Genomic DNA, 17,027 nt, shown 5'->3' with positions numbered 1-17,027 from the left:
GTCCCAACTTTTTCTGATTTGGGGTTGTATATACAACTCAATATGAGAGGTTGAGTTCATTTAGAGAAGTTGTGACGTAGTGTTTGTTTATAATGAGTAAATAAAACATTTGATGAATATAAAGCAATCTCATTTCTATTCTGTATTTCTGTGTGGTGTAGGTACACATAAACAGGATCAGGTGATAGAGGGGAACTCTTACACTCTGAAGACTGATATTACTGGTATAAAGAGAGTTGATCTGATAGAGTGGAGATTTGGAGAAACTCTCATAGCTGAAATCACTCCTGCCAACAATATCTTCAGGACATCTGATGGTGATCTATTCAAAGATAAACTGACGCTGAATCATCAGACCTTAGAGCTCACCATCAATGACATCAGACAGAAACACGCTGGAGATTATATACTGAAGATCATCAGAGATGGAATAACATCATACAGGAGATTTACTTTGTCTCTCTTAGGTGAGTAGTTTAGGGTAGCACTATCTGTGACTATCAAAACAGTGGCATATAAATTAGTGTTTGACTGTTTAATATGTGGAAAGTACAAACTTCAGTTTACTTTTTATAGTACCAGAACTATTTGTGAGATTATCCCACTTTTCTGGGACCAAATTAGCTTCTTGGGTCTAAGCAGCACAACACAGAACTATTTGTGATGTAAGGGGATGTCTATTGGCCAAAAGCATGCCATACAAAACATCAGAAGCCATATTTATTTATCAGTGTGATGTCACATTAACAAGATATTCAAAATAGCATGTCTAATGAGACTGCTCTGGTTTATTGTGGATTAAAAGTGGATTTTGCATAATATGGGCCCTTTAACATCCATGTGCACTTTTATTCCAAACTTTACAGAAAAATATTGATATATCCTCCATTATTTAGATGGAATAATCATCCGTCTTCATTTTCCAACAAAGTGCAGTGCTGTTTGATGTCTTTGCCATACTAAATTATCCATTTGTGGGTAAAACATACAGATTATTCACATTTCACAAACAACTGATAAAGAACTTTATTTTGCGTCAATCCTCATTTCAGCCACTAATCCAGTAGTGTCAGCATGTAACGTCTTTCTGTCATGACACATGATGATGTGGTGACAATATGAATGTATTTACAAATGTGTATTATAGGGATAAAAGCTTATTGTTTGGGCCTTCACTGTGTGAATGCCGCTGCCATTTGCACTGATTTTAGATCAGCTATCAGACAATTGGTACTTCACTGACTTCAGAGTCCAACTGACGGTGCAAATACAACCAGGGAAATGGTACTGGGGAATATTAGTTTTCAGGAAATCACCCCAGTACTCAACTTAGCTAGTTAACTTAGTACCTAAACAAAGCAGAAAGAAAGAAGCTAATATCTCAAATGAAGAAATTTTTGTTTTAGTGAGCTTTTTGAAAAACTTTCCTGGAATTTATGTCCTGGAAAAAAGCGTTGTTAATAGAGTTTCATATGCATGTATCTGGTAAAGTTACATGTCCGAATATTTCTATTAACCTTATGAATTGTAAGTGATGTGAAAACCTACAAGCAAAATACATAAAACCGTTTATAAGGTTTTTCAACATTACTATCAACAGATTCCAAAGATTTCAATAATCACAATCTAACAGAGACGCTCCAGAACAACACAGATCGTTTTTGAGAACATCCTTCATTTGTAGATGTGTGTCACTGTTTCTGGTTGTATGTCACTGATTTGATGTGTAATCTGTCTTTTAGAGCCACGAATAGACCAGCCTTTGTTGAATGAAGATGGTGTTTCTGGGACCAGAGAGGCTTCTGTGTGAACACAAACACGCCTGTAAATGTTCTGGGATCGCTCCCGTAAAGAGGACCTACTGTAGGAACATTGCTGTAACATTCAACGAAAGCATTCTGTGTGAACAAGAGGCAGAAACAATGCTGTTAGGGGAGTGCCATAGTTAGGAAACATGTGTCATCCCAACCAGAAGTTAAGCTTTTTGACTCAGGAATTAAACGCAGATCAACATTCATGACTAGAAGTATCTGCAAACTGGACTGAAGCAGAGATCTGGGAGCTCATCACTATCAGTCGAGATCATTTACCAGTATGACAGAACAGCACATTACCTATGATCTTATAATAAACTAAAATGCACGTGCGTGGTATATCAACAGAGAAATCACAGAAAAACTTCAGACGCTGTGGAAAAACCTACCAACTGCAGGACTGGAAATCATTGCCACTGTGAATGGAACAAAAATCAAACGTTCCCAGAGAAATCCCGGATGCATTTTATGTGTCGGATGTATTTTTTTGTAAACTTTGTGTGAAAAGGGCTTTAGATTCTTGAAGACGTTTTGCTCCTAAAAAGTGATTGTTGTGTTTGTGGTGCTCCTTTAAAACACTGCCAGTATAAACACAATGGGTGCATGCAAGTATGCATACTTTTTCAATACTACAGCATTTATAGAATGCAAAAAACTTTTTAAAAGAGGATGAAATGGTCAGCATTATTAGTGATAAAACGGTGTGTGATTTATTATAGATTTCCTACTGATGTCACGGCCGGGCCATCACAGTAATGTCCAAACACAAATGTGACCTCTATCCCAGTGAGTAGTGAACACATACATAAACACACACACACACACCCCGGGCAGTGGGCAGCTATCACTGCAGTTAGGGGAAATGTGCCATGGGACTCGAACCTTCAGGTTACAAGGCCGACTCTCTAACCACTTAGCAATGACATGCCCCAAATTGTGTATTACTGTTATATACAGGCTCTTTGTTTTATTACACAATACTCTAGAAGTCATCTGTACTGTCCCACACCTAGATCAAGTTTAATGTGAAGGGATTTTACTGATTAAATACATGATGGGTTTAGTGTGAATTTTAGTTGTAAATATAAGAATAACAGTGTTTTAGTTAAGAAGAAAGATTTTTAAAGTCTTGAGTTGTTTACTATGCTTTTTATTTCTTGTACTTTTATATTGTTGTTGTTTTTGGTCGCATCATTTTGTTTAAAACGGATATATGACCCTACTTGTGAAAACCCAGCTAAAGTCATGTTTTGTGCATAATGTATAAAGAACATTGTGTGAATATATAAGTAGTAGTAGTATAGCAGTATTAGTATATATTTATTGTCCCCTTAGGGAAATTCTTTTTCACATTTCCATAAAAAAATAACTTTGGTATCTTTAAAGGAATATTCCACTTAAAAACTGATAATTTACTTACCCACATGTTATCCAAGATGTTTATGTCTTACTTTGTTCAGTCGAGAAGAAATTACGTTTTTTTTTTTTTTAGGAAAACATTCCTGGATTTTTTTCTCAATTTAATAGACTTTATTGGATTTCAGCAGTTTACAGTTTCAATTCAGCTTCAAAGGGCTCTAAACAATCCCAACAGAGACATAAGGGTCTTATCTAGCGAAACAATCATAATTGAAACAAGAAAAAAATGCACTTTAACCCACAACTTCTTGTTTTGCACTAGCCGTGTGACATGCTAGTACGACCTTGCGTATTACGTAATCACGTCGAAAGGTCACGCATGAAGTATGCGAAACTACCGCTCCAGTGTTTACAATTGTATGTGTTATGATACTAATTAATGTCTTTGTGTCAGATTATTGTTTAAAATGGTCCGCAAGTGTGCATTTCACATACGTCATGCATGACCTTTTCCACCTGATTACGTAATACGTAAGGTCGTACTGGTGCATCAAACGGCTAGCGCAAGACACAACGTTGTGATTTAAAAGTATATATTTTTTATTTGTTTCATTAGAAGACCCTTATTCCTCGGTTGGGATCGGTTAGAACCCTTTGAAGCTGCATTGAAACTTTAAAATGCAAACATCTTGGATGACATGAGGGTGAGTAAATTATTGGGATTTTTTTACGAAAGTAAAAAAATTGCTTTAATATTGACTAAGTCGTGTCAAAGATTTAAATGAATGTGAAATCAGACATTGATGCTCCTCATCATTCCATTACAAGACTAACCTGGATTTCACGGACAGGCTCACATATTCTGTTTTTTAGCTGGGAATGCATTACCTCCTCATTTAAATCCCTGGCAAGCAATCAGTGTGAATTGCTGTTCTGTATGTACATTAAAGATCATGAATTCACCATTACCAGCCAGATAGGTCAACACTCACATTTTCCAGCAGTGTATCGGTTACATTTTGTAAACTGTCTATGCTGTATAATCACAATTCTACTGAATAGGAATATAGTGAATAGTTTGTGTTCTTGGAAGGGTCTCTCATAGCTCGAATACACAAGTATATGAATTCTCATTAATGATCAGCTATATCCTTTTAATGTAGATCAAAAGGTTTGTTGCACAGACATTTCAATTTGGTACTGCTTTTATATTCTGCTTTTATATGCTTGTATTTAAATGTTTTGACAAGGAAATAATGTATTGATTAATTCAAGGATTTTTTTAAACACTATTACTTATTGTATTAGAAGCTGAAGTGATGTCAATCGTCTGTGTGAAACTTTACACATTTAGTATTATTGGTCTTCCCATTTAGCATTATTGAGTATTTTTCCCCATAAAGAAAAGAAGCATTTTTACTTTTCAGGAATTTTTTTGAGTGCTTTAAAATTTATATACAAAATGCACTGTTTTATTTATGTGTAAAATGTATACTAATAAAGTTTCATAAAACTCTTTTGGCAGTGAAGGGGTGAATTCACTTTTACTAACTATAATGTCTCTGCCTCTTATTTTATTATTTTATTGTATTGATGAGTTACATTAATGTATTAGCAATGGTTATGACAATCATGTTATGTCTATAGTCATTAACTGACATAAGAGGAGTGAATGTCAGGAATGAGTTAACCCTGGTTAACAATTTAGCTCAGACTTCAGGATCCATATATGCCGTGATGTCCTGATCTCACTAAAAACCTATACTGTTATGAATTACATCAAACACATTTTTTAGAATGATGTATGATGTCCTACATTCTTATAAAACCATGTGACCACCTGAAACTGTGATGTCATTCTTGACTCTGTAGGTAAGATGTTATTTATCAGTCCGTTTCAGAATCCGCACAATACGACATCGGTAATTGAATGAACGAGTTCAATATAAACATGAGTTGAATAGAATGATCAAACGTTTATCCTAATTCTATAATTACATTAATTTGATTCATAATAACAAACAAAATGTTTATCTTTTGGAGTCAGATAAATCTACCTAAGTTGCGTAATGTTAAATCATCATCTGCAAGCACTGAAAAAGACAGAATGCGCAACGATCCTTCTGCCATGTTTGGTTTCCGCCATTGGGCCAAACGGATGGATACATATTATTTTTTCCCTTACACTTCTTTGTTTACTGCAGAGAGTTTTAATGTAGGGTGAATAGTTATGTCTCAAGTAACATCTTATCATTTAAAACTTTAGTATTCAAGTGATGTTTAAATCAGTGGGATGCCATTAATATTGTGGCTCAAAATAATGAATGTGAATCTGTCAATGAGTTTGACAGACTACAATTGAAAGTGAACTTAAACAAAAGGGTACAGGACATTACAGGATGTGCATCTGAGATGTGAAATCGAGATGTCAAGAAGAGATTAAGCTTTTCGAGTGTTGGGTAAAACTGAAAATAACCTCTAATAAAACAAGGTCAGCACATGAGTAATGAAACATATAATTGTATAATAAACTTGTGTAAGCCCTTGAATATTATCATAATATTTTACATTATTTCAACGTAAATCTGTTATTGTGTTATTGAGTGGGAGAAAAAGCTGTATAGGAAAAATAAAACAAAAGGCTACACAAGCATTGTTCACACCTCAGACACACACAGATGCACCATCCACTATCTGACAAACTCATGCCCATCAACAAAACAAAACCACATTTCCTTCCATATTAACACTGAAGACAGGCCAGGTCTTACTTGAAATAAAGCTGCAAGAGTGTTGCATGCCAAAATCAGTATATATATATATATATAAAACAAAAATGAAACTCCTCCCCTAACTCCAATATCAGGAGCGAAAGCAAATCAGGCGAAAATCGTACAAATGTGGTTGTACAAATTTTAACGAATTAGCCATCTTGTGGAGACGAATTGAGATAGCATTGCTTTCTGCCAGAATAAAAAATAATACAGATTCAAACTGTGTTCTTAATATTAATAATCTAAATATTAATCTCTGAATTAAAGCTCGTAAATTTTCCATATTTCAAAAAATTGGATTCCTCGTTATATTCAAATCAATGCAATTTCACGGCAATTCGTAAAAACGTTTAATAAAATTGGTCAATTGAGTCAATTGAACCTATTATACGTTTTTGACTAGTATATAGTTGGCATAACATAAATCCAGATTGAAAATATTTAACTTAATTTGTTAAGTAGGAGTAAAACTAAAACTTATGTTGATATAAAAATTGTAAAGTTCGTAAAGTTTTGTATGATTCGCTTTCGTTCTTGTGACATTGGTGTTAGTGGTGGAATATCTTTATTGTTTTTCTATATTTATTGTATGTTTTTGTACTATTTGCAATTTCCAAAGTTCGTAAATATAGTTGCGTTGCAGCATCTTTAGACTGCCTGCCGATGACCTTTGCGAATGTTGACATGAAAACTCACAGGTTTAAAACAGTTTTTAAGATTTTCATTATTTCCTTTTCACAATTTAGTTTTTAGGAAGAATGAAAAACAAAATGTTAAAGAAAGATAACAATTCTTCTTTTTGCATCTTTTTGTTTATCATGAACAGAAGATACTCAGATTCTTGTTTCTTTCTGTTTTGGTCATCTGCTCCATGGCGTCAGTACCAGTTTATGTTTTCCTGTTTATGAGTTAAAGTGAAAGAAAGTGTTTTATAATCCTCTGTCTCATCATTTAAAGATGGTGTCTCTCTTCCCGTCCGGTGTGTGCAGGTGTGGGTTTTTAAAAGAAATGGTGTGTGGTTTAAAATGGGCGTTGTCTAATTCAGTGGCGAAACTTACAGCACAGGTCAGCAAAATGTTTAACATGATATATCACACCGCTTCACTGAATAACACAGGATATATGACTTGTCATAGTTGACTGGTATTGTTAATTATATCACAGACATCCGAGACACTGAAGGAAATGTTTCTTTTGTTTGCTTTTCTCTCAATGTGTTTCAACTCTCTGCTGGGTAAGTTTATGTTCTTTTACTGTATATGATTTATTACATAAGTTAAAGAGTTTGTGATGGATCTAAATATTTTTAAGTTTTAATTCTGAGTTTAAAACTGACAAATTATCATGAACCATTTGAATGGTGAGATAGCTAACAGTCATGTTGATGTTTCTTCAAAAAGGTGTTTTTTGTGTGTGGTTATCATAGTGGTTTTTTAAGTCTATCATGAGGTCATGTTATAAGTCATAATACTATCAATAATTTAGGATGTTGCGGTAAACTTTAAAATACTTTTTCTATGAGATTAATGTGATTGTCACCAAACTTTGTCGACATTATATAGCATTACATTTATGCGTTTGGTAGTAGGGGTGAGACGATACAGCATAGTATCACACTATTTCATGTGGTGATATTGTATTTATACACAGACGCTGATCATATCGATCTTTTATTAAAGAAATTGCACATGAGAATTTACCTTTTTGGTAGAATAATAAAATTAGATGAACAGACAGGAAATATGTATTTACTTTTTAGATAAAACCAATGTTAACAAAGGTTTTCTTTGGGGCCATAGTTTGAAGTCGGAAAATGGGGGGAAAAGCGCAATATAGTGCATCATTTCGCAATAAAATTGTATTGCAGCAAAAGTACCATGATGATAATGCATCGTGGCGCCTCTGATGATTCCCGGTTTAATCCAAAGCTACTTACAGTGCATTATGCCAACACACTGAAATGGTAAATTGCAAACTGATTTTAGACATCTTGAACAATGTTCCCATGGTGGTTTTGGCGGAAATTGAATACAGGATGTGTCTTATCGTCTATGTGCATTGAGTGATTTGGATCAAACTTGAGCTGTATGTTTGGTCATGGAGTCCAACCACATTGATGTGACTTGTGCATCATGGGCACCAACGGGCAACAGGAAGTTCAATGATAAGAATTCTTCATGCAAGATTTTTTCTTTGTTTGTGTGTGCAGGTGTGTTTGGTGATGGAGTGAAGTCAGTGTCAGTGATGGAGGGAGATTCTGTTACTCTACACACTAATATTACTGAACTACGAAGTAAAGATGTGATAGTTTGGAGGTTTGGATCACAAGGGTCTCTCATAGCTCGAATCAATAGAGAGGCCAATACAGTCTTAATAAATGCTGATGTTCTTGATGGGAGATTCAGAGACAGACTGCAAATGAATGATCAGACTGGAGATCTCACCATAACAAACATCACAACCAATCACACTGGAGATTATCAACTGACCTTTAGCAGCAATCAGAAGACCTCATACAGATTCAATGTTACTGTCTATGGTGAGTAAAACAGGATAAAATGATTTCAATTACATTCATAAATATAAATATTTTTCACAGTAATACCATAGAAAAAACATTTTTGGCTACTCAAAGAACCATTCAGTCATGGTGCGTTCACACTAGATGGGACTGAAGCGTCAAGTAGGCGTGATTGAGTTAAGTCAATGCAAAGATCCGATAGACATCCTGCGGCACGATTTGCGCGAATGAGGCGGCGTGAATGAGTCAATTCACACGAATTGGGTGTTTCTGGTGTCTGAGAAGTTGAAAATATGAACTTTATATTCGCCCTGCAATCTAAAGCTTGCTCTAGTAGTGATGTTATTATGATGTAGCGAGCTGAGGCAGAAATACGAAATGACAATGGAGGACAAAATTATGGTTGTTGTATGTGGACAACCGGAGCTGTACGCAACATCTTAGTACGTACTTTTTTGGAAACAAATAAAAATGATCTTGCTTGAAAGAAGCAGGTTGGAAAATCTGGTAAATTGTAAAAACCCTCTTAACCCAATTTGAGATTGAGACTATACATATTGAGACTACAAGCTAGCTAAAGTCAGCCAATTGAGCGTATTAGCATCTGAATTTCACATACTAATAACGCAAGTTAACTCAAATGTTTAATGGGGCGTACACACCAAATGTGAATTCAACGATTTACGTTAATATTAGATACAAGTCAATGCAAAGACGCTAATAGACACAAACTCATGCGTGGCGCGATTGGAGTGAAATTACGCTATTCACCTTAAACGCGTCTTTGCACAAGTTGAAAATATTCAACTTGAGCGAAAACTTAGCATGACACGAATTTAAATCCCGCTAGTAACCTAGAGCGAAGAACACTATTCCTATTTGCTATTTGCGTATAGTTGGACGCTTATGGGGCGTACACACCAAATGCGAAGCATTGCAATTTATTTGCTTCATTTGCATCTTGCACAATCAAAGGTTCATCAGATGTTAAAGGTTCTTTATGGAAACTTTCAGCCAAAAATGGTTCTTCTATGACATCATTACAGAGCTTTATTTTTAAGAGTATAGTTTTTCTTTAGTATCAAGTTCATCCTCTATGGCAGCATATTTTCTTGCTATATTTTCATTATTTTCTTCTATTTAGCTCGTCTGCCCATTCCTGTCATCAGCAGAATCTCTCCACAAAACTCCTCTTCAGAAAGCTCAAATTGTTCCTTATTGTGTTCAGTTTTGAATGTGAGAGATGTGAGTCGTCTGTCCTGGTACAAAGGAAACAGTTTATTGTCCAGCATCAGTGTGTCTGATCTCAACATCAGCAGCATCTCTCTTCATCTGAAGTGTCTGGATGATTCTTACAGCTGTGTAGTGAACAATCCCATCAGTAATCAGACTCAACATCTCAACACTGATCTCTGTCAGACGTGTTCAGGTATGATAGCGGTTCTGTTTATAATTAAAATGCCTTCTTTATTAATACTAAAAGTGTAATGAACTGGTTCCTTTTAAAATGAAATACTTATCGTTTTTGTGTTGTTTTTTTATATCATCAGACTGTTTTTGCTGTTGTTATGGTCCTGTAGCTGTGATCCGATTGGTTCTCTCTGTTCTGGTGGGTGTGGCTGCCATTGCTGTTGTGGTTTATGACATCAGAACCAGAGGAGATCAACAGAATAAAAGATCACAGACATTATACAATCACTAATGAGCTCTATCTTCTTACATAGATGGTGGTATCACTGCAAAAGCTTACCTGTTTATATCAATTTTCACTGAACTTATGTTATATTAAGGTAAATGTTAGATTGATTGTTTTAGTTAAACATTATTGTTGTATTAATGCTTGAGACTATCAAAGTTTAATTTCAGATAGTGTAAATGGTCCATTTGTCTTACAATTAAACTAAAATATATGGCTCTGTAACCCATTCATTTTAATTGAAACAACTGTGATTGATGAATTGTGAATTTGATTTGCAACATACAGTGGCATGTGAAACTTTATATTATGCTTATAATAGTGAATAATGATTTACAGAATAATGTGAATGTGTAATTTTCATCTACTGTTTTAACGCAATAGCACTTATTTTCGTAACAATTATTATTATTATATGGGAGGTGTTTCATAGACCATTAACATTCAACACTTTATTTTTGTTACATTCCTGTGAAGACAGTATGTGTTTGCATCATAGAGCTGCTTTAATTGCCTGTGATGTCATCGTAAAAGATGCCACTTTTAAAGTTCAACCATTGCGACAGGGTTGACTATTTATTGTTTGTCAAATATCTGTATACATTTGTTATATAGCAATGTAATGTGATATAAACTACACCTCATTTTTTTCAAATAAAACACAAATTTGATAATTTATGATTAATTTAAATTATGAAAGGCTATCCAACAGGTGCACATAGTGGTACTCCCCAATAAAACTGAAAATAAATAAATAAATATAAAAATAATTGATAAACAAAAATGCAATACTGCTCTATTTTGTAATACCCTTACAAAGCACAAAGTTCAGCTAAATGTTATATCCTACATATTTAGTAGGGGTATGTTATAAAATGTAGCAAATTATGTAACTCTGCACACTAATAATGATTAATGCTTCTCTTTTTAAAGTTAACACCTTTAGTTGTGTTTAAAACATTAATATGACACACCGCAGACGGATGTGTTGAAAGTCGATCGCTTCATGAAGTTACCGCGAGAACAGACAGCTCCGTATGTTGTGTCACATCGCTCTCGCGGTAGCGTGATGTCATAAGATGATCGTTCTGCGCAGCGCCACATCAAGTCGATCATACCTGTGGAATATGGACAATGCACGCTATCTCTGTTTTGTCCCTCCCTTTTCCTCGGAAGAAAGTGAGGAGAAACTTTGGAGGGAGCCCAAAGGCACACCATACGATACGAAAGTATGAACGTCTTTATTTTCTTCTCAATTTTGTCACTCTTCACGGACGGTAAGTTGTTGACTTATAACGTTAAATGTGGGTTCAATAGTTTCGGTTTTGCTCGTTTACAAACTTAAAGTACGCTTGTTATTTTCTGAATGGGGCCATGATGATTTATTAATGACTTCATAAGTGTTCGCATCTTGCATCGCATAGGTTTTTATTAGAATTTGTATGAAATTGTAGTATGTTGTTTTTAAAGGACGTGTGCAGGTTGTTTGGCTGTATCACTGTCACACAAGCACAGAAAAAATCGCAGCGTCTAGTCGAGCTCTTGTCGCATCAAAACTGGAATACTGCAATGCCTTGGCTGGTCTTACTAAAGAAAAACATAAAAGCTAAAACAAGAGTTACACACTAAAACTAAATAATGGTTTATGCTGGCTAGGAAGTTTTAAGTAGTTTCAACAGCTTAAGTTTTGAAAGTTTTAGGCCAACCATGTGGTCTATCAGATAGATTCAGGTTGGATCACATTGAGATTATATCAGTGTAGCAGCATAACTTTGTGCTACAAAACAAGTGATACAATTTCAGAGTTTAACCCTTTACCTGATGCTGTCTCGTAAGCGGGACGCCTTCAATATTTATCATGTAAATTTGCATTTAATCATGACAAACTATATCATTTGAAAACTCTTAAGAGTCTAGAATACATATTTTAACTGTGTTTTATCAAATTAATTATGTAGGTTGAGTAATCGATTAATTTACGAATATGTGTGCCTCAAAACATGTATATTCTGGGGTGAAACATTTTCATTTTTATGATTATATGTGTACAATATATACTTTATTGCATTATTTTTTTTTATTAAAGTAAATGTAAACTGCTATGACAATAAAACTGCTAGACAATAAATGGCGGATTTGATGGATGTCTGCATGAAGGGTGCAGAGTGGGATGCAAAACATGTTCAAAGAAAAGGAGCCAATTATTGCGTTCAGTCCGAGTTTAATGATTTGTTGAACATTTTTTGTTCTTACGCTTTTCACAGATGACACATGTTTATACAAATACATTTAGACAACTTAACATAGTGATTGCTATCAGAATGTGAGGAGACTTTTAACCAGTATAGCTAAAAATGTTTTGTATCAAATCAGATACCCTGCCTTTAATTTGAATCACCTTTTCACCCCCTCGCTCAAAAAAGGCTGTACCAGGTAAGGTGTTAAAGGAATGAGATGATGACATATGGCCCTTATAACAATTCTAAACACCATAATGCACCCCATCCCTCCTGAGGCTTGCAGTCTTTATATTCAACACAACACTGTAGTGATTTTCACAGACTGGGACTGTGTCCATAACCCAAGGCAGCTGACTTGTTACCTGTCTGCCTCATGAGGCAATAGGTGTGTTCGACAGATCGATAGGTGGATGACTTGAAGCAGTGCATGCTGGTTAGAAATTTTGTCTGACTTGAGCTGGCATTAAAGGCATATGACTTTGATGTATGGTATCTCCAGAGTCAGGAAGGAAAGCAAATATTGGATTCTGACATGCCCTGATGCCTTGCTGCCTTGGAATAGTTCCTTCGAAGGCAGCATTTTAGAGCTTTTGGATGCAGCCCGTGTTACCTAATTTTAATCTTTCTTATGTCTGCAGGTGTGTTTGGTGATGAAGTGAAGTCAGTATCAGTGATGGAGGGAGATTCTGTTACTCTACACACTAACCTCACTGAAATTCACAGCGATGATCTGATACAGTGGACATTTGGACGGACTCCCATTGCTTCAATCAATACAGAGGCCAATTCGATTCATATTGAGTCAAATCGTCTGCAGATAAACAATCAGACTGGAGATCTCACTATCAGAAACACAAGAACTGAAGATTCTGGAGTGTATGAAGTAGATATCACCGGCACGAGGACTACATTCAAAAAGCTATTCAATGTTAGCTGTAAGTAAAGTTTTTTCTATAATTGATTTAAATTATCTTTACTTTTGATTGTTAATGCACATGATTTCAGTCCTTACGGTTATTACTTGCAGTGTCAACATTTACCGAGCAACAAAGAATAAAATCAAACATAACAATTTATTAACCAGGTAGGCAAAACATAATTCAGAAGCCAATTTACAATCCAATTTACAATCCAATTCAAATCCGAAACAATCAAATGAAAAACCATTGCATACCTGGTAAGGACGAAGATCTGGTTACAGATTCCTCAAAATAAAATAAAAATACATGATGCTGTGCCAAGACACATCATCATAGGGTTAATTTCTGAATGATAGAAATCCCCCTGAACCATTTACAAACTTTTGCTTAAATATCCAGAGAGAACAAAGCATATAGGAATTTGGTACTTATTGGTTGCTGTAAACACAGGGCTGTCCTTAATTTGCATATAGTGGTTGATAGGTTTATGCCTAAAAGGGCAGGTGTCTCTCAAGTGAAGTTTTCTTAATGTATTGTTACACTTTAACATTGAATTCTGTTGTTATGAATAAACCCATTGTACCACTTGCATTGAAACATTTCATATGATACCAAACAAGACCAGATTCAGATATTTTTGTATGCAGAATGTAGCATTCCATGTACAGTTCGCTTTGAAAAAATGAGGAGGGGTGACGAGAAAGTGCGTAAGATACCATTTATATATACGTGAATGTGCATCTGTAGAAACAACGGCAGCCAAAAAACTTTTCCACATATGTGAACGTTAGCTTAAAATACTATATAGATAGTTTATTATAGCATGTTTAAATTGCCAATTTGTAGGTTTGATAAAAAATGTGCAGTTTTTTGGGCTTGTCCTTTGAAATGCTTATGCCAACACTGATCACCATAATGTGCACATTTTAATTCTTACTGGATAAACCATTTTATTATTATTTTTTTAATATATCAATAATTTCATGCTTACTAGTGCTATATAGGTATACTTATATTATTTTTGACAATGTTAACTTTTCCACAAATCTGAAGGTTTAGCTTTAAAGACCATATATATTGTTTATTATAGGATGTTTAAATTGCCAGTTTGTAGGTTTGAGAAAAAATGTGCCCTTTTTTTAGGTGAGTCCTTTAAAATGCAATGAAGCTTATGCTAACACTGATCACCATAATGGTCAAAATATCATTCTTACTGTATAAACCATTTTATTATTATTTTTGAATATATTCATAATTATGTGCTTACTGGTGCTATATAGGTATACTTATTTTATTTTTGACAACGTTAACTTTTCCACATATGTGAAAGTTTAGCTTAAAATACCATATAGATAGTTAATTATAGCATGTTTAAATTGCCAATTTGTAGGTTTGAGCAAAAATTTGCAGTTTTTTGGGAGAGTCCTTTAAAATGCAATTAAAGGGATACTTCACCGATTTAGCATTCAGCTTTGTATCTGTAGAAACCCGGCAGTATTACTGAATGACCATGTTTCCCTCCCTCATTTCCCCCTGAGAGGAGAGATATCTGCATTTTGGTTCTGCAAAAAAGTCCTCCGATTATGTAATATGACGATTTTTGCATCATCGGAGGACTTTTTTGCAGAACCAAAATGCAGATATCTCTCCTCTCAGGGGGAAATGATGGAGGGAAACATGGTCATTCAGTAATACTGCCGGGTTTCTACAGATACAAAGCTGAATGCTAAATTGGTGAAGTATCCCTTTAAGCTTATGCTAGCACTGATCACCATAATAGTCAAAATGTAATTCTTACTGGATAAGCCATTTTATTATTTTTAATATATCAATAATTATGTGCTTACTAGTGCTATATAGGTATACTTATTTTATTTTTGACAATGTTAACTTTTCCACATATGTGAAGGTTTAGCTTAAAATACGATATAGATAGTTTATTAAAACATGTTTAAATTGCCAATATGTAGGTTTGAGCAAAAATTTGCAGTTTTTTGGGTAAGTCCTTTAAAATGCAATGAAGCTTATGCTAACACTGATCACCATAATGGTCAAAATATCATTCTTACTGGATAAACCATTTTATTATTATTTTTTAATATATTAATAATTATGTGCTTACTAGTGCTATATAAGTATACTTATTTTATTTTTGACAATGTTAACTTTTCCACATGTGTGAAGGTTTAGCTTTAAATACCATATAGATCGTTTATTATAGCATGTTTAAATTGCCAATTTGTAGGTTTGAGCAATAATTTGCTGTTTTTTGGGTGAGTCCTTTAAAATGCAATTAAGCCTAATGTCAACACTGATCACCATAATGGTCAAAATTTAATTCTTACTGGATAAACCATAATATTATTTTTATATATCAATAATTATGTGCTTACTAGTGCTATATAGGTATACTTATTTTATTTTTGACAATGTTAACTTTTCCACATATGTGAAGGTTTAGCTTTAAATACCATATAGATCGTTTATTATAGCATGTTTAAATTGCCAATTTGTAGGTTTGAGCAATAATTTGCTGTTTTTTGGGTGAGTCCTTTAAAATGCAATTAAGCCTAATGTCAACACTGATCACCATAATGGTCAAAATTTAATTCTTACTGGATAAACCATAATATTATTTTTATATATCAATAATTATGTGCTTACTAGTGCTATATAAGTATACTTATTTTATTTTTGACAATGTTAACTTTTCCACATGTGTGAAGGTTTAGCTTTAAATACCATATAGATCGTTTATTATAGCATGTTTAAATTGCCAATTTGTAGGTTTGAGCAATAATTTGCTGTTTTTTGGGTGAGTCCTTTAAAATGCAATTAAGCCTAATGTCAACACTGATCACCATAATGGTCAAAATTTAATTCTTACTGGATAAACCATAATATTATTTTTATATATCAATAATTATGTGCTTACTAGTGCTATATAGGTATACTTATTTTATTTTTGACAATGTTATGTTCAATGTTCAATTTATTTACAAAGCACATCATTAATTACATTGATCAAGAATGTGTTTTACTAGCTAAACTGCAATGTATGATGTCAGGTATTTGTATTTCTGCAAGTAAATAATGTCATATTCTTATCACAAATTAACATTTTTACTATTAGAAATCAAAATACTGATGATATAAATATTTAAATCAAATTGTTACCTATAGAAATCACATTTGTAATATCAAGAATGATTTTGTTTTTTTTTTACTGAAAACTGAATTGGTGATATCAAATATTCATGTCCTGTATGGCTTGCCGCAAAAATTAACTGATTGTAAATGTGATAGATATAATAACACAAATGAGTAACAATCTTTAATGTTTTTTCTTCAGGTGTGAGTGATGAAGTAAAGTCAGTGTCAGTGATGAATAGAGATTCAGTCATTCTACACACCGGTTTTACTAAAATAAAGCCAGATGATCTCATAGAGTGTAGGTTTGGACCTCAACGTTCCCTAATAGCTTCATTTAATAAATCTTTACATACGTATAATGCTATTAGGGGAATCGAAGACAGACTTCATTTGAATCATTGTAATGGAGATCTGACCCTTAGAAACATCCGAAATGACACATGTGGACTTTATGAAGTACAGATTAAAGGTGGCAAGAGCTACACTATAAAAAAGAGTTTCAATGTGACTATCAGTGGTGAGTAGACTTTAACATGTGTGAAATCTCACA

General features: G+C 34.1%; 1 protein-coding gene across 1 annotated transcript in view; it reads left to right on the top strand.

The window, feature by feature from the left end:
• Positions 1 to 17,027, top strand: part of LOC141362961 (uncharacterized) — a 144,545-nt gene that overhangs the window by 122,528 nt on the left and 4,990 nt on the right. Inside the window, exons 13-19 of the mRNA XM_073865283.1 lie at positions 162 to 467; positions 1,743 to 1,804; positions 8,162 to 8,486; positions 9,613 to 9,897; positions 10,019 to 10,156; positions 13,043 to 13,339; positions 16,677 to 16,994. Of these exons, the coding sequence (XP_073721384.1) occupies positions 162 to 467; positions 1,743 to 1,804; positions 8,162 to 8,486; positions 9,613 to 9,897; positions 10,019 to 10,156; positions 13,043 to 13,339; positions 16,677 to 16,994 (1,731 nt within the window). The remainder of the gene's footprint in view (positions 1 to 161; positions 468 to 1,742; positions 1,805 to 8,161; positions 8,487 to 9,612; positions 9,898 to 10,018; positions 10,157 to 13,042; positions 13,340 to 16,676; positions 16,995 to 17,027) is intronic.

The sequence above is a fragment of the Misgurnus anguillicaudatus genome, unplaced genomic scaffold (genome assembly GCF_027580225.2).
Source record: "Misgurnus anguillicaudatus unplaced genomic scaffold, ASM2758022v2 HiC_scaffold_31, whole genome shotgun sequence".
Taxonomy (NCBI): Eukaryota; Metazoa; Chordata; class Actinopteri; order Cypriniformes; family Cobitidae; genus Misgurnus; species Misgurnus anguillicaudatus.
The sequence above is the reverse complement of the archived record's forward strand: the minus strand, read 5'-3'. Positions and strand labels throughout refer to the sequence as shown.